The following is a 24633-nucleotide window of genomic DNA, read 5'->3' as shown; positions in this document are numbered from 1 at the left end:
TGGCTTGTTGTCCACATTTTCAAATGCAGACATCATCCAAACCTACTTACAACTTCATTTTATTACCCAGGACTAAATATCTGGGCCAGCCCCATCACAAAACCCTAGTGTTCTAAGTGGGTGAGAGGCTACATTTAAGACAAGGAGCCTCACTGTAGACATTCTGTATCTACTTAAAAGATTTTCTGTTCAGGCACCACCCAGCCCCTGAACTGGAACCCAGTAAGTATCCTTTATGTGTCCGTGACAGTGATCATCATAAATGAGAAACTGCTTTCAACTCCCAAAGCTATCCCAGCCCAGCTCTGTCACCTTCCTCTAAGTGGCTAAGCCTGATAATGTGATTTACAGGGCTTTTAAACTTATGTGTAGGTGTTTTACCTCCTATGTACCACACATCTTCAAGAGCAACAAGTGCTCTTAATGGCTACAACATCTCTCCAGCCCCGAATTAGATTATTTTAAGTATAAAAACCAGGTATGGTGGCTCACATATACAATCCTAACTCTCAGGCTGGGCAGACTCTCTTAGATGAGACCAGCCTGTTCTAAACTGAGTCTTTATCTTTAAATTAAAAAAAAAAAAAAAAAAGTATTGCAGACCCCAGTAAGAGGATTGATTCTTCCTACTAAAACTGAGAGGTTTGGCTTGCTGCTATGGTCCAAAACCTCTCTTCTTAATATATCTGTACAGAACATTCATTTCTTCCCATCTCCCTAAATCATATTGTTTCTTCAATTAAATATTTTAATTTTTGTGTGTTTTAATCATGTGTGCGTGCATGTGCACTAGTGAAGGGTGTGCTGAGGCAGAAAGCGTTAGATTCCCTGAAGCTGGAGTTGCAGACAGTCACTGAGAGGTCTGACGTGAGTGTTGGGAATTGAGTGGCAGGAGTATCATGTATTCTTAACCACAAGTCAGTTCTCCAGCCCTGATATATCCGTCTGTCTGCCTTAGTCCTCATCCACTACAACACATCTATGAATGCTTATTCTACAGTGCTATGCCTCACTTTGCAGATCTGCTTCCCTTACACATGTTCCCTGACTTCCTGACATTTGCCTCCTTTCATTTACCCCTATTTCTTCAAACAGAATAAAGTTGCTTGAAAGGTTAACAGTGCCTTTTTAACTTGTCAATCAATGTACCATGTAAACTGAGCTTTTCTCCTTTCACTTCTGTATCACTATTAGTAAGAACTATACAATTTACTATACAGATACAAAATTTGTTACAATTAAGAATTACATCCTGAGGTTAAATAATAATAAGACTACAGTCAGGTAAGGGTTTTTATATTTGAGCAAGCCAGCCAACCATTACCCAGTATTCTGTCACACAAAGGAAACACCATGGCAGTTTGGGGCTGTCTATTACACACTTCTGGCCTCACCAGTGACAAATCTCTCCTGACCATCTGCGCCCCACACCTTTTCTTTGCAGTCCCCTTTTCTGTCCATAACCAAAACTGGCTTCTACATCAGTACTTTGAAGACACAAGGTAAAGCCTTCCGTGGTTTTGGTGATTATAAGTGTAGGAAGCCATGGGACGACACCTGTGCTCATAGACCTCTTAGGGCCTCACCTTTTTCCCTTCAGTGTCTCCACAGTAGAACTGTTCAGCTTTGGTCTTTCCCATCACTACAGGGTCAGCAGCCTCTAAGTGGGAAGGGTTAGCCACCAAGGACAGAGTGATGTTTCTGTCGGTCACACGGTTGATCCTTCGGTGATACATGCCCAGGTGGTACTTCATGTCCCCGGAACCCTGAAGATAAAAATGAGAAGTGATGCCAGGCAGTGGTGCACACGCCTTTAGGCCCAGTGCTTGGGAGGCAGAGACAGATGGATCTTTGAGTTTGAGGTCAGCCTGGTCTACATGTTCCAAGACAGCCAGGACAAACAGAAAATAAAAAGACAAGTGATATTGGTTGGAGAGGTTCATTCTCAATGGCAGTACCCATGGGACTTTGACTCCTAGGACCTAACTGTGGAAGGATGGGGAGGCTCTCCCCAATATTATACCTCCCATGCACAAATATAGAGTTACTTGGGCAGAAGGAATATTGTTGCCCCAGCAGGAGGAATATAAGGCTTCACGGTAGAGGAGGTTGGCCAATTCTGATAAGGAAGGCAAACTGTAAATGGTGTGTAAGAGCAAAGCTTCAATTAAGACATTCTGAGAAACCTGGGAGTCTCAAGCAGGCTGAGACGACTGTAGCGGACATTCCTCCTCACAGAAGCTCACCTCATCAGCTGCCTCCAGCTTCGAGTCAAACTGACAGAATATCTGCTCCAGCTCCTTCCTGATGACATTGGCTAGCACGTTCAGTCGTCCTCTGGGACACAGGGAACACTGAGTAAGTTCCAGGGGAAAGCTGCTCCACCCTGCCCCTACCCAGGACACAGCAGCATCTCCTTGGTTTATAGCCCAAGAATGTTGTGATTCAAAGTTGATGTGGACACCAACTCTCTGGCTGTTGGGCATGCAGAGCCATAGCACACAGACAAGAGAAAGGCAGAAAGTACAGAACTACGAGCCCAGCTCCCCGTCTCTCCCAGATCTCAGAGAGCAGTCATTGTTACAAGTGAGACAGCAGCAATGGCACTGGGTTTACTTATGAGACATACTTTTATTCTGTAGTAAAAGCTAGTTTAGAACTTACTGTAGCCCAACATGGACTTCAAATTTGTGATTTTCCTGCCCTAGCCTCTCAAGAACTGAGATTATAGGCACATACTACCATGCCCACCTGGATTTAATTTTAACAAAACTCCTATAGAATGAAATACAAGTGTAATTATATTTGGCTCTGAGACTGACTTTGTAGTCATCCCGACGTGGGAGTGTAAGGGCCTTGGAAAGCAACACATCCTAATACACTCAGGCATTCTCAGATCTCTAGCTGCCACTCCATGCAGGAGCAACAGGGCCTTCTGTCCCTTCCAGGCTCTAAGGGTCTGAAGTACCTGTGTGGCATCCCCATGATCACATAGTCCACTCCATTTGCACTTGACATGTCAATGATTGTCTTGAGGGCAGGGATCAGCACCTCACAGCCTTCCAGACCAAAACGCTTCTCAGAGGACCACTTTCGCTGCAGGAACTCCTCAAACCTGGATGGAGAATCAGTCAACTTGAAGAGCGATGCCTACAGGCCCAGCCTCAGTATAAGCATTCTCCAATGACAAGAGGGTACAATGGAGGCCAACTTTATTCGCCTGGCCAAACCTATCACATACTTGTCGATACAGCCATTCCCATGCCTGGAGGACAGGCGACCAACACCCCATAAGTGGGCCTGGGAGCCCATGGCCCGACCACATGCTTTACCTGGTGGACCGTACAAGCCTGGCCAGCAGGGTCCGCTTCTCCTCATTGGTGAACTGCATGATCCCAGGGGTCTCAAACTTCTGCCGGATCCACTGGCATTGCTCCAAATCGTTAATGAACATGAACTCCACACCAATGTGCTGGCAGTAGGCCATCTGTCCACATATATACAGGGACACAAGAGTCAATGATGAACATAAACTATTCCAGTGTGTCAGCAATAAGCCATCTACCTGTCCACTGCCCTCCATACTGGCAAGGGTATGTTTAACCCAGCCACACTGTGTGAAGATTACCACTGCCCTTTTATTCAGGCCAGGGAGAAGCAAACTTCCTTTTTCCAGCCAAGGTGCTCTGACAGAAGGCAGAAATCAAGTTGTAATCCTCCTGCCGTGGCCTCCCTCGTGCCAGGATAAGCCACACTTAGCTTCTGAGGTCCTTCTAACATAGCCATAACCTTTTCTTAGGACTGGGAACCTGAGGGGTAAGAGGCCAGGCTAATGAACAACAGGTTCATTATTTTCACAGAGGTAGTGAAGACCATGCCAGCTTTTGGACTGGATCCTTTTCTAAGAAAGGTAGGCTGACTTTACAGTATGTCCACCATCCATGAAAAGAAAAGCTAGTGAGCTTGGTGGTTACTTAAAGACTTAAAACCTTTTAACCTCAACTTTCTAATAACGGACTCCTCTGGAAACTTCAGGTCTGAAGAACGGGACAGCTCAGGGAAAAGGACATGACTTCTTTTCTGAGACTGTATAGCTTGGGCTAGCTTCAAACTCACTACGTAGACCAATTTGGCTTCGAACTCACAGAGACTCACTTATCTCTGCCTACCAAATGCTTGGATTAAAGGTATTCATCCCAATAATTTAATAATAATAATGATAATGATGGTGGTGGCATGTGACACCATGCCTGGGTAAAAGCACAGGTCTTGAATAGACCCAATAAGTCTTGAATCACACCTGAGGAAGGAGGTAGCGGTCAGTTCTGCAAAGGTGGAGACCAGCAATAGAGCTGGCTCTTATGGAAAGGAAGTTAAGAAGAGAAGAGAAATAGCCTATACAACTGGAGGGATCTTGTAAGTTCCCCTCAGGGATGCCTAACTCCGGTATTCTCGCACACTCACGCTCCTTGCTGAGCCTTTACCACTTACACAACTAGATTGGAGGCCCAGACCACAGGTGCGCAAGCCAGGAGCGCACTGAACTAGCAAAGGCAACAGCAGACCCTCCACCCCAGCCGTCTTCAGAGCCAGAATCCGAACACAAGCCCAGGGACTCCATCTGGTTTAGACAATGAGGTCAGCTGGCACTGGTAGTTAAAGGCTTGTTGAATTTATGGTCAGGTGTCTGTCCTTTGAACAATAAAACAGACTTTTCCTGAACTTCTGTTCACAATATACTACAGCTTTTGTAGCCAAAAGAAAAATCAAATTGCTGGAAAGACTTTTGAAATTAAAGGTGTTTTTTTTTAATATTTATTTATTTAATGTACACAAGTACACTATATCTGTCTTCAGACACACCAGAAGAGGGCATTAGATCCCATTACAGATGGTTGTGAGCCATCATGTGGTTGCTGGGAATTGAACTCACGACCTCGGGAAGAGCAGTCAGTGCTCTTAACCACTGAGCCAATTCTCCAGCCCCGAAATTAAAGGTTTTAATCAATCTACATGACATTTCTTTTTCCTTTTAGTTTTTCTGAGACAGGGTCTCACTATGTAGGCTTGGTACTTTGCTATTAGACCAAGCTGGCCTCAAGCAGAGATTGTTCTGCTTCTACCTCCCCAGAACTGATGATGTAGCATCTAAGATAATAAGCCTTAGAACTGCTAAGTCAGATTGAGCTACCCTTAGCTTCACAGCTTCACCAATCTATTGTCATGTCTCAGTTCTGCACATGACCAGCAAAATAAGGTGTGCTTCTGTATAACTCAGCCCCAGAGAGGCTATTAACACCAAGTGTCCCACAGGTTCTTCCTGCTACACCAACAACGGGCTTCTCTGCCTCTCACTGCCATGTGGCCTGCTGCTGGGGTAATGCTGAGGACAGAAGACTTCCCTTGGTCACTACTGAGCTGACCCCTGCACAGTCGTCTGTTGCCCAGAGCCATCCATTATGCCCTTTAAGTCCACTAGGCAGAACTTCCATCACTGAACAACTAAAAGCTCAGAGAAAACTACTGAGTCAAAGCCTCCAAACATCAACATTCTCCCTAATTTGTCAGCATTACTTCAGAAATGCAGTTAGACATCTTGTACCGGCTGGTTTTGTGTGTCAACTTGACACAAGCTGAAGTTATCACAGAGAAACGACCTTCAGTTGAGGAAATGCCTCCATGAGACCCAGTTGTAAGGCATTGTCTCAATTAGTGATCCAGTGGGGAGGACCCAGCCCATTGTGGGTGGTGCTGTCCCTGGGCTGGTGGTCTTGGGTTCTATAAGAGAGCAAGCTGAGCAAGCCAGGGGAAGCAAGCCAGTGAGTAACATCCCTCCACGGCCTCTGCATCAGCTCCTGCTTCCTGCCCCGTGGGAGTTCCAGTCCTGACTTCCTTTGGTGAGGAACAGCAATGTGGAAGTGTAAGCTGAATAAACCCTTTCCTCCCCAACTTCTTGGTCATGATGTTTGTGCAGGAATAGAAACCCTGACTAAGACAGATCTGGACAGTAGATAACGTTTTTGTTCCCTCTGTCCTTGGCTCAGTTCTCAGGAGAACTCAATTTGTTTTGGAAAGTTGTGTAAGTTTTGGGAAGTTATGTGAGTTTTGGGAGCTCTTAGCTTTCTGCTCTAATGAAACTAGTTTAAGGAGGTTGAGAAGTGCTACTTCTAATGTTTTTCAAGAGCTACCAGATGTGACAAACAGAGGGAAAAAGGGGAGGGCCCTTGAGCATGCTATGGGCTGTTTACTCCTTCACACCAGTATCAAGATTATTCAGGACTCATAATCTTGGGAAATGAACAGGAGACATGAGCCACTCTTCCTTTCCCAGTGGAGGAAATGGAGGTGCCAAAGGACCTGGGAAAAAAGGCAATAGATTTTTTGTTTTGCATGAAGTGGTGTGTGCACATCCTCACCAGACTCCTAGAAAGTGACACAGGTTCTTGGTATAAATGGCTCTCATCTGACTGCTGTCCTGACAGCACTAGAATAAATAAGATAAAGGTTGGGACACACAGAAAAGCCAAGTCACTTGGGACATGGCTTCTTGTGGGAGAACCGGCTTATCTGGGCCATTATCTGTGTGGTTTGGATGATAGAGCTTCTATGTCCAAGAGCCAGGAGAAATACACAAGACCCCAGAAAGCCTAAGCCCTAACTGTTGTCCAAGAGCAATCCCAACTCAAAATAAGGAATGCACATAAACCTCTCATTATCATAACATGTAGTGTGTGCATGTGTTGTGATACAATTAAACAGAGCTTAGCAAATATATCTTTAGTAAGCTCAATTTTCCAAGTAGAAACAGGTGAGATTAATTGTCCTATTTTATTTGAGCCAATATATTAAACACATCATTTTGACAGTTAAAAGTTGTCCAGGCATTTTGCCCACTTCAAGTTCTGTGGGCCAGGTTAGCCTCAAACTCAAAGATCTGCCTGCCTCTGCCTCCTGATGGTGTGCACCACCACCATCCAGCCAATAGTTAGCGCTCAATAGTTAATAATGGGCCAGGGCCTCTCAGCAAATCTACTCCCTTCTGAAACAGGCACCACAATTACCCTTATATACAGAACAGAGGCAATAACTTGTCCAAGAGAGATGGGCGGCACATAGCAGCCCAAGGCCAGGCTCTCAGCTGCTGCTTGTAGTACATGTAAGCGGGTCCCCTGAATACTGATAAGTTCAGGAAGGAAGAAAAAACAGAGGGACGGAGAACTGAAAGGAAGGAGTGGTACTCCAGGCCTGTACAAAGGTAGAAGAAATTTCCAGGCTGACAACTTGCACCTGAAAAAAAAATCTAGGGAATCTGAAAACAGGTTTTTAATGTTTTTTAACCAAAAAGTAGGTTTCTAGCTATAAAACAGAAAAACAAAAAAGGTTATCTTTCAGTTTCTAAAAACATAGGACCAAAACCAAACACATAGCCAGGTCTAACATCTGTTAGACTTTTTCCTAATAACTGCTCTTACCTCCAGCCGACGGATGATCTCCCGAAGAGGAAGTGCTGGCTCCTGTCCCCCGATGAAAGTGGTGGTGGGTAAGTGGAAGACCTTGTCAAGGTCAGACTCGTGTAGGCCATAGAACCCTACAGATGATGAGGGATAAGGCATAGCCATGCAGGGGTCACAGTTTATAGGAAGGGATGCCCCAATGAGCAAAAAAAAAAAAAAAAAAAAAGAAAGAAAGAAAAGAAATATCACATACCCCTGATGTATATGAAAACAAACAATATTTACCATCAGAAGCAGAAACCTTAATAACTACACACGAAGATTATTACTCGGTAAACCAGAATAAAGCGATTATGCACATATTAGTCTAGTATTTGGCAATTATTTACAATTTAGAGTTAAATTTATTTCAAAGTCCAAAGATAAAAGCCAATTTGGAGAGGTGGAAGGAGTCAAAGAAATCAATCAAAAAGTAAATAAAAAGTTAAGAGAGTAGAAAATGGGGAACTGATAGAGAATAGCAGACCATATACATGAGTCATTTAACAGTAATGTGAGTACATATTACACAGTGAGTGACCAAGCTGGGTCTCCAATGTGAGGGAGAAATAGTCACTGGGAACCAAGCGGCTGGTGGGAGACCTGTTCTTCAGGATACAACTAGGGCAGCAGAGAAAGGGAAACAGTCTTGGATTAAGGGCAAGCCTCTTCTCCTGGAACATCCAAACTGCTAGACATTCCAGGGATATTCTGCAGTGCTATTACAGAGCTAACCCTCACTTTGACTATCTATGCTCCCTGAAGCAGTCTCTACAGGGGAGAGGCCTCTTCATCTGAAAGCTGTTTCAAACTGGAAAGAACAGTAGGAGGCTCTTTTCTTGAGCATCATGCTTGTTTCATCTTGAAATCATTAAAGGAGCAAACTATCAAATGATACCATTAGTTTGTTTCCAGTTTGGCACTTACTCTGAAATAATGTATCAATTCAAGAAGAGCAAAGAGCACAGTGTAAGTCACTAGCACTTGAATACCTGCTGCCAGCACTTTCTCAGGCTCCAGAATGAAAGCTGAACCAGCAGACAACATGCAGAGCCTGGCATTGGATGGCCTGAGATAAAAGCAGTCTCGTTTCTGCCTGAGTTAAGTGTAACTAAGGCTGCTGTGAGACCTATGAATCAGGGAACCAGAATGATGCCAGAAGCCTGCAAGCATAAGCAGGGACACAAATCTCCAGGTGACTTTGTGGCTCTGCTCCCTGACAGTTGTTATTTAGCTCTCAACTTGCCTTGCTATGTAGACCAGGATGGCTTTGAATGTTCTGTAGTCTTTCTGCCTCTGGAGTGGAATTACAGTGTGCACCACCATGGCTGCTTCTCAGGGGGGATTTATAAAAACTCCTTGTCAGTCTTTAACATCAGTGGCCCAGGAATCAATCTCTTCATGTTTCTTTCAAGCTAGGTTGGGAAATTATGTTCTTTCCCTCTTTTTTTGAGGCAGGGTCTTTGTGCATAGCCCTAGATGTCCTCAAACTCAGAGATAAGCCTATTTCTGTCTCCTGAGTGCTGGGATTAAAGACGCACACCACTATGCAGCTGGGGTAGTATTATATCCTTAAGTCTTCAAAAACAAGGTATATTTTTCCCTAAGCCCCTTTAATTTCATTAAAGCAAAAGACAAAAAACAAACAAACCCCCAAAACAAACAAACAAAACCCCCCAACTCCCCTCCCCACAACACCAAGCCTGAAGGAAGAAGGTGGTGAAAGTGGTTTACTTAGGCTCACTCACTCACTTCCATTATATATCATCAATAAAGGACCAGCAGCTATGGGCATCTGGAAGCACAAAGCTCTTGCCTCTTATAACCCAGCTTGTAAGCCACAACTCCATGGTATTTATGGAGAAAAACTAAGTTTTTTTCTGTAGTTTTGTTTTTTAAGGTGGGCTCATGTTATACAGATTAAACCAGCTTTGATCCAGCAGCAGCAGCCTCCAGCAGCAGCCTCCTAAATGCTTGGTTTATACAATTATTTTGAGAAACATCTTAGGTTTACAAAACTCAGCCCAGGCTGGGCATGGTTACTGTAATCCCAACACTTCAGAGATGAAGGCAAGAGGATCAGGAACTCAAGATCAGTGTTGGTTTCAGGAAGACTGTATTTCAAACAAACCAGCAACAACCACCAAGTAAAACAAGACAAAACACCGGAAATGTCCAGATCAGTGGACGATCAGTGGACCAGAGTGTCAAACAGTACACTATTCAGTGCAGAGTATCCAGGTGTGACTGATGTTAACCAGGCACACATTCACCTGCAGATGACAACTGTGCTGCTGCACCACCAGCATGAAGATCTGATGGAGGAGGCATGAGCTTTTTTTTTTTTTTTTTGGTTCTTTTTTTCGGAGCTGGGGACCGAACCCAGGGCCTTGGGCTTCCTAGGCAAGCGCTCTACCACTGAGCTAAATCCCCAACCCCAAGGGATGAGCTCTTGATGCTCCCTCCTTCAGGTATATGTAAAACCTTCCGTGCTAACTCACAGCTCTTGTGCCTCCCTGATCAGCATCATAAGTGCTGGACCCACTTCTAGATCTTCAGTCATTTGAGAAATGACACCCGTACACCTGCTTTGGGGAGGTGGGAAAAAAAAATCACCTTTCTTTCTGTTTCTTTACTAATTCTTTTTTTTTTTATTTTGGTTCTTTTTTTCGGAGCTGGGGACCGAACCCAGGGCCCCGCGCTTGCCAGGCAAGCGCTCTACCACTGAGCTAAATCCCCAGCCCCCTACTAATTCTAACTACAAACTTTAGACTTTAAAAAAAGAAAAACAAGCTTTGCGCAGTGGCAGTATCGTAGCCAATGAGGTTTATCTGAGGCGCGATTATTGCTAGTGGAAAAAAGGAGAAACAAACAAACAAAGGTAAAGGAGCCCTGTTGAAAGGGCGAAGGAAGGCAAAGACAGCCAGGGACGTCCTGGGGTCTCTTCTGCTCCCACATCCCAGACAGGGAGTAGAGAACGAGTAGCAGAGGAATCTCAGGAAGTACAGACAGCAAAGCCCCACAAATGCTGCTCTATGTGAAGATCAGGGGGGGGGGGCTTCACAGGACCAGAAAACGTGAGGCGATCCCTGCTGCACGCTGTCCCACTGTTTCTCTCTACTTGTTACAACCTGAGCATCCACACTGAGTCTTTAGGGAAGACCCAAGCCTGAGTCTAAAACATCCTCCTCTCCAAGGATAAAACAGGAACAAGGCAGTGCTCCTGACAGAAGCCTGTCCAGAGGGCTGTTATGACAGACCTATATAAGATTCCAAAATCCACAATACCAAAATGTCTTTGTTTCTATTAAAAAAATGTTAAAACACAACAGAGCTGGTAAGATGGCTCAGTGGGTGAAGGTGGTTGCCACCAAGCCATATGAATGAGTTGATCACCTAGTCCCGTGAAGTGGAAGAGGACGGATTCCTTCAAGCTGTCCCCGCATCCCTACACACTACACACTACACTTGGTGACCGACATGGCAGTGTATTCCAGCACTTGGGAGGTGAGGAGGAGGTGAGTAAGGGGTCAAGGTCAGCCTCGGGTACACAACGAATTTGAGGTTAGCCTGGGCTACATGAAAAAGCCGAAAAAATATAAATAGCGATCATCACTATCAAGCCTACTGTATAAAAAATAGAAATGGAGCCCTTAAAAGGTAGGCATAAAACCCCTGCACGACAAGAAGTAAAAGGAAAGAAGGAGAATGAAGTGAAGTGGTGCACACTTTTAATTCCACATCTGGAGGCAAAAGGAGGGCCTGTGAGTCTGACATACAGCCTGGTCTATGTGACAAGATCCTGTCTCAAACAATAAAACAAAACAAAACCCAAACAAAAACTAAAAGCAAAACTAAGCAAGAATATTTCAGAATGAGTGAGACGCAATAGCCAACACTCATCCCAGATACAGATGTTAGAATTACCTAAGAACCAAATAAAGCCAGCACAAAACTATCTCAATGAGTAATTATAAATACAGTGACAAAAAAGCTGACTTACAAATTGAAATTCCTGGCAAAAACTGAAAACATATTAAAACACCAGATGGAGGGGCCAGTGTGATGGCTCAATAGGAAAAAGTGTCCGCCACCAAAACCTTATGATCGGAGACTAGTCCCCAGACGGTGGAGAGAATCGACTTCTGCAAAGGGGCCTCTGACCTCCACAGATGTACTGTAGCATCTCATGTACAGAAATATGACTAAATACATTTTTAAAAAGGCAATAAAAACCCCACAAAAAATTTCACCAGACAGGCTCAATGGCACGGGTAAAGAGACTTACGGGTCTGAAGAAGGAAAGACAGATGCCCACCGACTGGATGAAAGCTAACGTTAAAAAGCACTGAGGACATGTGATAATGTAATTAAAGATTTTCCATTCATGTGGGGCAAATTTCTGAAAGAAAGTACCTGAAAAGGTGCTTAGAAAATGGCTGGAAACTTCCTTAAATATATCAAAAGAGTTAAATTTCCAGATTGAGAAAGCTGGTTGAATCCACAGGATAAGGCACAGATGCCAAAATGTGTAACTTGAGAAAATTAAAAACCAAGGAAAGTCTCCACTTACAGAGAGAAATGATACAAAACAAAACTGAAAGGGATTTAGAGGTTTTCTCAACATAAGTCCTGAAAGTTAGAAAAAAGTAGTACACTGCTCCATAGCTGAAAGATATCACATCTCTCTACTCAGAATCCTACAAACAAAGCAAGGGGAAATGAAAAGATTCTCAGGAAAGAAAAACAAAACAATCCCTCTGCCCCTGAGAATCAGCTAGGAGCACAAAGAATGGCCCTAAAAGAATGGGCAAAGGAAATGAATTCTTCAGACAGAGGAGACAAGAAAAAGAAGCAATCTTACAAAGAAGCAGCACGCAAAGCAGGAGTAACGTAACAGACTCTCCTGATCACTCCTGATCGTGGGTCCGCTAAATAGTGGTGGTTGAGGCGACTGTCTGACACTGTCTACTGTGGCTCCATTTCAAATGTATGTAGAAAAAGTTTCTACGACTGACACTTTATAAATGGAGATGAAAGGAGGTAAGTGTTCTACTCTGGCTGAGTTCTGTCTACATAATGTAATACACAGAGCAGCTAAAGGAGCTACATGACAACCGCTCATAAAGACAGGGTTTAAAATAAGAGTTTAGAAATCCAGGGGCTTGTTCAGTGGGTACTTGCCACACCGGACTGACAACCTGGGTTTACCTCTCGGAAGGCATGGAAAGGTGGGTGGAGAGAAGTAAATCCTAAGTTGTCCTTGGGTCTCCATATCTGTACCATGGCTTGCACATGCCCCTCTCCTGCCTGCCTCTCATAACATTTCTCTAAAGATCTATAGTTGACGAGAAGGTAAAAGCCAGAATTCTTTTAACTGCTTTGCAAGAATAAAGATACTCTGTAATGATACTTATAACCCTCCTTTGGTTATACAAGATAACTGGAATTTCCCAGGAGTTCTTCCTGAGAAAGGAAAAGCTGGAGCCTGGTGCTTGGGCAGTGACTTGTCACCTGGAGACTGACAGCCTGTCAGAGAGCAGGTCTGAGATGATGATGGACACAGCTTGACCAGGCCTCTGAGTTATGCATAGCGCTCACCCTCCTACTTAAACCTAGACTGACTTTATGTTAGGATCCCAGAGATGGTCTCAGGAGGGCCACCGGGCCACCACTTTACTCCTCTTCCCAGTGTGACCACATTGAATAAATCGTTTTCTGTTTTTCACCATTACTTTCTTTAATTGGCCTTTTTGAGGATGAGTTCTGCACCTACCTTGTTATGGCTTCCAGGGCCCTGGCTGACACTAACAATGCCAATAACAAAATGAAAAACACAAAAAACAGGAAAGAATAAAATAGTACACTTCTAGGGGAGGGGGAGGGATTAGGGGGATGTTTGCCCGGAAACCGGGAAAGGGAATATCATTCGAAATGTAAATAAGAAATACTCAAGTTAATAAAAAATAATAATAAAAAATAAAATAAAACAAAACAAAAAGAAAAAAAATAGTATACTTCTACTCTTAATATATCAGTAGCCACACTAAATATAATAACATTAAATAAAAAGAATTGGCAGAGTAGATTTTTAAAAACTAACAAAATAAATGTCCATAGAAAAACTAGGACCTACGCATATGACTGTTTATAAGAAACTTACTTATAATACTGTGACATGAATAGATGGAAAATATCAGAAAAATATATTATGTAACATCAAGCCAGTACAAAGTTGGGAATACAGTGTCAGATAAAGTAGGCTTCAGAGTAAAACATTATTAGAAGCACAGAAAGATATATTATGACAAAAGAGTCAATATATATACTGAGAAGACAACAACTCTAAATGCACAAGCAGCAGATTTTATATACATTTAATATATTAAAAGCTTGGCTTCACAACACTGAGGACAAGGCAGGAGGATTGCTACAAGTTTAGAGGCTAGCCTAAGTTCAAAGCCAACCTGGGCTACACAGTGAAACCATGTCTTGAGGGAAAAAAAAAAAGCTACAAACTATCTAAACTAAAAATGAATAAGAAAGTCAAAGGAGAAATGGACAAATTTAGCTAGGTAAAATTGGAAGATTTCAAAATCCTTCTGTCTCTGGAGTACTTAGAAAAAAAAATCAAAAGATTACTAGCTCTAGGAGAACAAACTTCAAACAAGACCAAACTGATGTTTACAGAACACTCCATTGAATAACAAACAACACTCTTTCCAAATGACCATGGGCCACACGTGAAGACAGGTGACAGACTAGGCCATTAACACTAACAAACGTATGTAGAAGGACTGCGATCCTAACAGAATCAAATTAGAAACCAGTAATACCTAGATACTAAACAATAAATACTTCTAAATAAACTAAAGGTATTCAAAACTACACAAAACACCAAGTGTGGGAGTGGGCACTGAATTTATCAAAGCTTGCGGGAAATATAAAGGGGTACTTAAAGTAGAAAAATATATACATCAGAAAAAACAAAAACAAAAAAGGGCTTTAATCAATAATCTGTTTCTAACCCCGGCCCTAGGACTAAGAGGGAAAAACAAACAGAACCCAACAGACAGGCATAAAAACTAAAAGAACAGAAATTGATAGGGTTGAAGAGCACAAAACAGCGAAAACCCAGGGAAACGAAGGACTGCTTCTCTAAGATCTGTACACAGACAAGGGCAACACAAGTCAGGTTGTGAATGAACCATGCTGTCACTAAAGACCCTCGAGATATCAAACAGATAAAAAGGGAATGTCGTAAATTCTCCAGGTAATTTACAGCTTAGAAGAAATGAACCATGGAGGGACACTTCTCAATTTCCCTGTAACTTTAACCTAATTCCTAACAACATAAGGCTTCATGTAGACAGAAACACTTATTCTAAAAGACTCTAAAATTGTCAGAATAATGGTAAAAATAAAGCGTAATAATCATAATAATCTAAATGTGAAATTGGTGGGAGGATATGAACAACTAAAAAAAAAAATCTGAAGTCTAAAGTAGATCCACACAGATAAGACCGGATGACTTTTAAAATAATTTTTTTTTTTTTGGTTCTTTTTTTCGGAGCTGGGGACAGAACCCAGGGCCTTGTGCTTCCTAGGTAAGCGCTCTACCACTGAGCTAAATCCCCAGCCCCTTAAAATAACTTTATTATGCATAGTCATGTGTGTGTGAGGCACACATGTTCCAAGGCCCGCGTGTGGAGGCAAAGGCTCTCTTCCTCCACCATTTGAGTCCCAAGAATGAAATCGGCTTCGTCAGGCTTGGCTGCAGGTGCCCTAACCCACCAGCCAGAGTCTACTAAATCTCACTCAAGACAGACTTTCCAGCTAACAATGTCAAAACAATTAGCGACTACAGGCAGAGTAAATATTTAAATAAATCTCAATTTAAACGTTGATCTTATATATAAACACATTTGAAATGTATTCTAGACTCATTTAACATAGTGTAATAAAAGAAAAAAAAATTTATAGCCCAGGCTGGTCTCAAACTTAAAGCAACGCTCCTGCCTTGCTCTCCCAGTGGTATGATTATGGGTGCAGTCCACTGAGCCAATCGGAATATATGAGGGAAGAACTCTGGGATCCTAAGGCTAAGGGAAAAGTTAAAATTGACAACAAAAGCACAACAGGATGAAAAGTTTAATAAAGTGTACATCACAAAAATAAAATCTTTGTGCTTTGTAGAAGATCAGAAGTCTTTACCATGTAGATCCTTTAAAATAACTGCATTTCCATACCATGTGATAGCATTCATCATTAAGACACTAACAACTTGGGGTGTCTCTACATAGCCAATCTCAAAATGTGAATACTGAAGTCCCATTTCTATAGCAGTCATAACTGACAACATCACAGAAATGAAGAAGACAAGAGCAGCTCCCAGGCGTCAAGCTTTGTGGCAGGGTGAGGCTTGACCCTGGTGTGATGTGTGCTACAGTCATGATACTGCTGGGAATACTATTAAAGGTTATGAAAGTCATTAATTCTTACAGCTGCACGAGTCTTCATTTGTCTCAAAATGCAAGTTTAATAATTCATAGATATTATGAATAAGACAAAGGGAAAGAAAAATGTCTTAAGAGAAGACTGAAGAGAAAGAAACTGGCCGTGAGAGTGAGGCAAAGGTAGAGAAGATAGCAGGCAGATGGCCCCAGCACCTCAACTCTGGATTCCTCAAGGGCATTCTCCACAGAAACAAGGGTCACAAAGTACCCCTAGAAAGTTTTTACTAATACTCTGGTTTTCTTTTAATCAGAGGACAGTTTAGAAACCTTGTTCAAAAGGCCCGGAAGCTGAATCTGAAGGAATCCAGAGTCTAGCAAACCCACAAACAACAGAGAGGAGAGGACAAGCCACCATGCAGAGCTAATGCGGTCTCAGGCTCCCAGCTGGCTCCTGCAGGAGCTAAGGGTGAATAATGCTGCAGATGGACGTTTACAGCACAGTGGAGGTAAAGCACGTGGATATACGATGGAAATGCTCTTCAGAACACAAAATGAGCAGAAACAAGCCTACACCAGGGCACAGTTCTACTAGGTTAATAACTAAGTGAAAGGGAAAAAAATATTTTAAAACAGAAAACACTGATAGATGTTGTGTCAACTTTCCCAAAATCACATGCTAGGAAAAGTTGCACATACTAATCAAATGAAGTCCTCAACTCCAGAAAGGTCAAAGGCTCATTATTTTCATACCTCCTACTGTTAGCATTCGAAGTCGCTCCTTGAAAACTGCAAGATCTGAGAGGCAGAGTGGGGTAGCATGGGTGAGCGCAGAAGGAAAAAGACAGATGAGAGTTAGTTTCAAACCTCAACACCAAAATTCTATCCCATCACCATAGAGATAGGCAACACAGACACCGTAATACCAATGGAGGGATGATGGACAGATGGGTAGACATGGAGATACACACACACAGACACACAGACACACAGACACACAGACACACACACACACAAAAGGATACAAGGATGAGTTTTGTGATCTGGGGTTCAATTGCGGAGACCTGTTCTGATAAATGTGGACATGTTTACAGAAGAGCTGGCATAAGGGAAACCAAGGGACAGGAAGGCCACTTTCCTGACACTGGAAAGCCACCAGGCAGCATCATTTGATCCTAACCTCTAAGAAGCCACTGTCATTTATGCGCTTCTAGAGCACTATGTGGTTGAAGACGGAGAGAAAGTGAAGAGAGCTGATGTGAAGTGGCGGCCTTTAGAACTGGATTCAGGGAAGTCGGCTGGAAGAGTAAGAGGATCTTTAGTCTCCCTGTGCAAGGTGGCAGAACTGGAACAGAAGAATCCAACACCCTATGATCCTTAACAACACACAGCTATGTACACCTTACACTGCATTCTACCTCTGAGCTTTTAGGTGTTTCTACCCCAACTTTCCTGGCCACTAGGGAAGCTCAAAACATTTACCAGGTATATAAAACTCTCCACCCAGAACGTGGCCAGGGTGTGCCTACGAGGGCAGCCAGGTACTTACTTCCCTTCAAGCAGAGGTTCAAACTGAATAGGTCCCAGTGAGCAGCGGCATGCATCTAAGACCTGAGCACCAAGCTCTTTGCAAAAGCAGCAATGCTCTGCTTAAGGTGAGGGTGACCATTTTAAGTTTAGAATCCAGACAGACCAGGTCAGCAACTTGATCCTGAAGAGCTCAGACACAGGGGAAGGTCTCAAAGGGAACTGAAATTGCCCATCTTGTTAAAAATATCTGAATACCATATGGGATACTGCTTGCTCTCTAGGCACTGGGTACATTGATACTTTTATCTCTTTTGTAATTTGAAAACAAAGACAAAGGACACAGCCAAAGAGTGATGCTGTCATTTATAGAGAGCACAACTGTGTCCCAGTGTACCTGAGTGCTTTCAGGTCTTCTCAGCAATGACGTTTAGTGTAGACCTGTCACTGGAGAAGGTAAGGACACGTATGGGGTGAATGTGATAGATTTACCAGTTCTTAGGCATACACAGGAAATCCCTGTTGAACACTAGCGGCTTTGATGGCCTTTGAATACAGACAGCTTCAGGAGACCTGACTGTAGTCACCTAAGGAAGCTTTCGGCTGCTACTCTCCAGCTACCTGAGGTTACACAGCAGGCAATGCTAAACAAGCTGGTAAAATCCAAAACTGTGATGAGAAAGCAACTGCAGAACCAGGAGGTGTGGCAAACAGGTGTAGTTGCAGCCACCTGAAATGATGGAGGAGGTCGTCTGAGTACATGGTTTTGAGACCAGTCTGAGCGGTAAGAATGACTGCACCACCAAATAAACTCTAGACAAACTGAGGGTTCACACTGAGTTTCCAGCTCATCCTTCTCAAGGCCGCAAGGAAGTCAGGAGGATACAGAAACACTGGTATACTGTGTGCAATGCCACACAGGCAAATGCACATTCATTTAAGTAGCTGAAATTCTGACATAATTTTGAAATTAAAATTGACTTTTAAACTAAATGTAAGCTCATATCTTAATACTATTAAGAATTTACAAACACTAAACGTACAGTATGTTTGAGAATTTTCACATTTTCCTTATATTTGTTGACAAAATGTTCATTTGAATTCTTTAATTATACCTAAGGAAGATTAGGAAAAATAGTCATTATGTCCGTGTGAGAAGTTACCATGGAATACGTAACACAAGTCACATCCGATGGCAGTTTTAAGCAGGAATTTAGTTTGGATACAATACTTGAAAGGAAAAACTGAGGTCGAAAGATAATGAGAACAAGATGTCACCCCCCCACCCCCCCATGGCAAACTGAGCAAGAAAGAAGTGACTAGCACAGAATGCAAAGCCCGAAACAACAGGGCCACAGTGCAGCCAGCCCTGCTGCAGCCAGCCCTGCGGGCTGACGGCTTCTGGCTAAGCTGTCTATCTCCAAAGGACGACAATGATGGAGGCGCACTGTCTAGACCTGTCCACTCATAACAACTCAGTCATTTTGTAATACACACTCGTTTCTACCTTGGTACCTCAACCCATGAGCCTTCTTTAGAGTCATCTAGGGAAAGCCTCAAAGATCTTCCTGCCAGGAGGCCATGGGATGCCTTACCTGCACTACAACAGAAGCAGAAAACACATGGAGCAAACCATGGCTGTGGAGGACAGGAAATGTGTCCTAAAGGGAAGTCCACAACCCTGCACACATGAAAAATGTATCCCTAGTCCAGACACCATGAGTACAACCATGGAATATAACCCAAAATTCTTAATGAAAAGCCCAGTCCTAGTTATTCAGGAGGATGAGGCAGCAGGGCCCTCTGAGCCCAGCCTAGTTGAGGGGTCAGGGGAGAAGTGGAAGGCATGGAGACAGACAGGAAGGAGAGAGGTACCAGGTATGCTGGCTCACAAACAAAAGCCCGGGCGGGATCCCAGAGACAGGAGGATCACCCTGGCTTACACAGAGAGCTCGTGATACAGGCATGCTCCTCTATACACAGCTTAACTCTTAGCCTTAGGTGAGATCGGCACATCTGCCTTAAAGATGAGGAGACTTGAGACACAGAGGTTAAGTATCTAGCTTAAGGTCATCCAGTCAGGGATTACAAAGTTAGTATTTCAAGAAAAAGGAGATGCTGGGATTTGTGTGCTGTCTAAATTTCTATCAGACCTATGTACATCAAAGGTGGTTGTTCAAACTACTTTTCCTACAGTTTCACACATCTAACAACTGACACCTTTTTAACTTACAAATATCTTTATGTCACATTATTTAAAATTCAGAGTATCAGAGATGGGATGTAGCTAAATGGTAGAGTATCTGCCCTGCTTACTAGAGGCCCTGAATTTGATGGATGGACTTTAGGAGGAAGGTGATCATGGTGGCAAAGGGCTGCATTAACCCAACACTTGCAAAACCCAGGCAGGAAAACCGTAAGTTTCAGACCAGCCATGACTATACAGAGAGTGTAAGATCTGCTTAGGGGTTTATAATTTTACTCATTAAAATAAATAAAACTTACAGGATCAGGTGGTACATCTCTGTAATTTCAGAACCTGGGAGATGAAAACAAGAAAACTCAGGAGTTCGATGCCAGCCTGGACTACAGAGCAAGTCCTATGCCTGCTTGGGTGATATGAGACCCTATCTTAAAAACAAACACACCACACAACATCAAATGTCCTTTTCTCACCCCTGAATCTTAGCTTATCCACATGCTCCTGTCACAGGGAGTTGTGAAGAGGATCTCAGAGAGCGCTGAGCTATTTCTATGCACTTGAGCTTTATGATTTATAAAGTCTTCAACTATGATCCTCACAGAAGCACAACAACACTGAGGACATGAAAAAGTGGATATGAAGCTAAGCCCCAAGGAGGGTGTTGGGGTGCGGGGGGAGGGGAGAAAGGCAGGGCAGACTACTAGAATAGAGACTTAGGAGCTGGACTCTATTGGAATTCCTTTAGGTTTTTAACTCTTCAAGGACTGCTAAGCTTGCCTTGACCTAGAAGTCTGAGGGGGGGGTAGCCTGAAGGCCCCCAATTATTTAATGCACAGATAGAGCTACGTTTTAATGCAGGTTCCAAGGGTAGAGAGAAGGGCCAGTTTTTCCTCTGCTTCTCTCTAGTACAATTTTTTATTATCAATGGAAAACTAGCCCTTGTGGTCTCTAGCCTGACTGCTATGGGGGGTGCTCCTCAGAGGAGGCTCCTAGAGTGCTTCTGTTTACAAGTGGGGTAAGAAGTCCACAGTCAGTGGCTCACTCTGAACCAAGCTCATGAAGAGGACCCTACAGGAGAAGGTTCAGAGTAGTCACTGAACTGATAGGATACAAACAGAAGAGTGAAGAGTCTTGGGATTCCCACTTAGTGGAAGGATGACACAGAGGGAGAAGGTACTAAGAACACCTAGAAACCATGCAAAGAGACCAGTCGTATGAGCACAAAATTTTCATCACTGAATCCCAGAGCAAGGGTGAACTCAAACCCAAGTCTACATCCAGAATTTGGCCCTATTTGGTCAGATTCAGAGGAGTTCCTCTACTTTCCTCCCATGATATTTTATATTTATGTTTTTGTCCATGGTTCCTGACTCATAACTTTCTGCCCAAGTTAAGCCACAGATACAGAGTTCCTCTTTCTCAAGGTAGAAGAACATAAAGATCCTTAATCTTCCCCAGTCTTCCTATCACAATTGACCATAACATCTTTGATCTACCCTCTGATCGCAGTTCAGGCCTCATTTCAGAAGGTTCCTGCCCTATGCCTGAGAGGAAGAAATGCCAAGAAAATGTAAGCATTAAGTCCCTGGTATCCAACTGCATTTTAGCATGCCGGTCCTTGCTTTGATCACACCCGTGCAATAAAGTCTACACAGAAACCCACAAGGATAGTGTACTGCAGGCTATGTACTGTGAAACATGTGACAGCTGAACAGAATCTTGTCTACATGCCAAGATGGTGGTGTACTCCAAATCCATGCTACAGAGTACCTGAGACACTTCCAGACTTGCCCTCAGCTTCTCTTCACCTGACTGATTATTTACATTCTTAAAATAGCCTTTATAATAAGGTGGTAAATACATGTAAGTGTTTTGCTGGGTTCTGAAAACTATTTGAACATCCAGAGCACAGTGACATAAACCTTTAATGCCAGCACTTGGAAGGAGACAGACTTTGGAAGTACACCCCGATCCTGAATCTGATTCCAACACTAGGTAGACAGAAGTTAGACTGTCTTTACATTTACTTGTCTGTCTGTCTGTCATCTAAATGCCAGCATGGGTGTCCGTCTGTCTGTCTGTCTGTCTGTGTGTACACACTACGAGGTCAGAGCAGTACTCGAAGTAGTAGTGCTTCTTCCACCACGCGGGCTCCAGAGACCAGACTCAGGCTGTCAGGCTTGGCACAAAGCACCTGCCAAGCCATCTGGCTAGCCTCAAGTAGTTGGTCTTTGTCCATGGTTCCTGGCTCATAATTTCTTCCTTAACGCAAGCCATTGAAGTTAGAATTCCTCTTATCCAATAAGGATAACTTTCTGTTTTGGAGTTTACCATAAACAAGTTCTTCTCATGCTTGTTTGCTGGTGGGAGAGGTCTCTCCACCCCCTCCCTCGTTCACTCAATGTGTGTGTGTGTGTACACAGTAGGTCATTGGGTATCTCTGCCTTATTTCCTCGAGATGGGGTCTTTCACTTAACCTGCAGCTAGGCTAACAACAAAACCCCAGTAATCTCTTTACAGTGCTGGCATCGCATGCTCATGTGGCCTTGCATGTGGCTTTACACAGAGCTGTACTTAGGTCCTCATGCTTGTACTGCAAGCGTTCTTAGTCACTGAGTGACTGGCCCAATACCACCTTATACCTTTTGAGAATACAAGTTTTTTGTGTAGATTACCAAGAAAAAGAAAATGTTTATTTTTCTACATATTTCCCAAGTCTGCTAAAAGGGTATATAATATAGAGGAAATCCTGTAATATCTATGAGTGTTTTTGAAAATGAAAGAACAATTTATAAGCTGTAAATGCCAATTCCAACATCAATAATGTCCACTGTCTAACTGTAGCTGATTAATATCCAAATCCTTGGTTACAACTCACCAATGCCTGGAAGACCACAGGGTGTGCGCAACGCCCCAGAAACTATTCCTCAAAGTGCCTTCAAGGACACTAATTTTACCTTCTTCCCAAGAGTATTAGCAAGTTGGTGATCATCGATTCATTAGCATGCAAGGTGCCTGCTGTGAGCACTCTGGTCATTTCGTAATTAGTCACATCGTTGTTTCTTTAGTACAGGTTAGCAGCATGGTGACATAGCAAATTAACTTGAAGCAGCTTCAGTGAGCACTGCAATGCCGATTCACCTCACAGGGAGGAGCAGGTACAGGGTGGCATATCTTCTGGCAACAGTGACAAAACCCCAATTCTCCACACATGCACCTCCCCAAGGCCCTGGTCTCCTGACGCTGTAGGGAACGTCTCCCAAAGTTTCCTCAGTGTGATCACCAGCTTTTACAAATCAGGAGACCCAGATAGCACACCTTGCTCTGGAACTGGTTCCTTTGGAATATGAACACCCTCTAGCCCCACCAGGCCCCACCAAACTCCAGAACAGGACAGTCTCGACAACAGCAGCCTTGCAAGGCTCATCAGTGGCCTTGTGAAAGGCAGTGTTGTGCAGGATGTGAAAAGCTGGAGTCAGAAGAGCTACTGTCTGAAGCAGTTGGCCAGGTTTTCTCGGTACCACAGAACCTTCCTTTGAAAAAAAATTGTCCAGATTGAGACTTAAAACAATCTGGCTGAAAATTGAGATAAATATTATCTTTAAATATACTAAGACTATATTACTGCTGAATTTCAAGTGATCAGAACAAAGGAAACTTAAGAGTCTTTCCCTCCTGTCTGGATGTCCTGGCTAGCACAGGCTGTGCACAGCGAGAGGAGCTCAAGCAGCGCAGCTGACTGCTCGCAGACCCTCACCAAGTTTGTCTGTGGATGAGATAATGTCAGCGGGCACGGAGGAGTCCAGATCAGCATCCAAAATCCCCAGGGGGTCCAGCTGTGCTACATGGTGCCCTCGTATCTATGAGTGGGCCAACGATGAGAGGGAAGGACACACACAAAAGGACAGGAGAAAAAAAAGAGGGAAGGGGCAAAAAAAAAGTAAAATTACATTAAAATTAGCATTTACATATTAATTCTCACCCACGTTTGAAGAAACAGTTACCGGAGCATCATCAAAATTTACACAACTAATTCCGAGAGGATCAAGTTTTGCAATTTGGTGACCCCTGACCTGGAATAATAACACAAGCAAGTCATTAAGCAGATCCAATGAGCTGTGGGGAGGGGTAAAAGACTTATAATTCATACAAATCTTTCTTAGACAGGAACATAGCTCAATGAACCCATACAACAGAATTATTGACTACATGAGTACACACCAGAAGAGGGCATCAGATCTCATTACAGATGGCTGTGAGCCACCACGTGGTTGCTGGGAATTGAACTCAGGACCTCTGGAAGTGCAGTCAAGATGGCTCTTGACTTCTGAGCCATCTCTCCAGCCCCAGAATTTGTTTTTTTTTAAAACAGTTTAGAACAGTTTATTTTAAAATGCATTACTATGAGTTGGGCCTGGTAGCACAGCCCTATAATCTAACCTACAAACAAGGTTGAGGCAAAGAATCAAAAATTTGAGACCTACCCGGGCAACTTAGTTAGAGTTTGTCTCAGCATAAAGAGAGCTAAGGGTACGTGCAGCTCAAGCTCCATGGAGAGCAAAGCCATTGCTTCAATTCCCAGTATGATACACACACACACACACACACACACACACACACACACACACACACACACGCACACACACACAGCGTATAACTGCTCTTTTATAAGGATAAAAAGATGAACAAATTTCTCAAGTTATAATAAACTTGGATATTTGAAAAGTGATCCTGGGATCCTTACAGGTTTTCTAGATCAATAGAAATGAGATATGCTGGGAGAATTGTTACTCCAGTATGAAGACAATTACTTCCCTGAGGAGGGAAATGAAAGCTTAGGCTATGACTCAAAAGGGTATAAACAAGGCACCATCTTATTAGAAGGTCTGCTTACAATATATTATTATTACATTATCTGTCTATTTTTGTGTGTGAAGGAGTAAGGGTTACAGCCTAA

The 24633-nt window shown here is 43.2% G+C and overlaps 1 protein-coding gene and 1 pseudogene across 15 annotated transcripts in view; one reads left to right on the top strand and one right to left on the bottom strand.

Moving 5' to 3' along the window:
* The window catches only part of Ogdh (oxoglutarate dehydrogenase), a 67457-nt gene that overhangs the window by 20107 nt on the left and 22717 nt on the right, over positions 1–24633 (bottom strand). For 4 of the 15 annotated variants that reach the window (XM_039092222.2, XM_063273396.1, XM_063273393.1 and 1 more), the window contains exons 4-10: positions 23659–23749; positions 16700–16744; positions 7473–7588; positions 3333–3487; positions 2969–3115; positions 2247–2337; positions 1587–1766 (exon numbers count right to left, since the gene is read on the bottom strand). In XM_039092222.2, the coding sequence (XP_038948150.1) occupies positions 1587–1766; positions 2247–2337; positions 2969–3115; positions 3333–3487; positions 7473–7588; positions 16700–16744; positions 23659–23749 (825 nt within the window). Of the gene's footprint in view, positions 1–1586; positions 1767–2246; positions 2338–2968; positions 3116–3332; positions 3488–7472; positions 7589–16699; positions 16745–23433; positions 23537–23658; positions 23750–24633 lie in introns of all 15 variants that reach the window. The other 11 variants (XM_039092218.2, XM_063273392.1, XM_039092219.2 and 8 more) reach the window with 3 other exon arrangements.
* LOC120096860 (U4 spliceosomal RNA) lies at positions 10285–10354 on the top strand (annotated as a pseudogene).

Source organism: Rattus norvegicus, chromosome 14, assembly GCF_036323735.1.
Source record: "Rattus norvegicus strain BN/NHsdMcwi chromosome 14, GRCr8, whole genome shotgun sequence".
Lineage (NCBI taxonomy): Eukaryota > Metazoa > Chordata > Mammalia > Rodentia > Muridae > Rattus > Rattus norvegicus.
The sequence above is the reverse complement of the archived record's forward strand: the minus strand, read 5'-3'. Positions and strand labels throughout refer to the sequence as shown.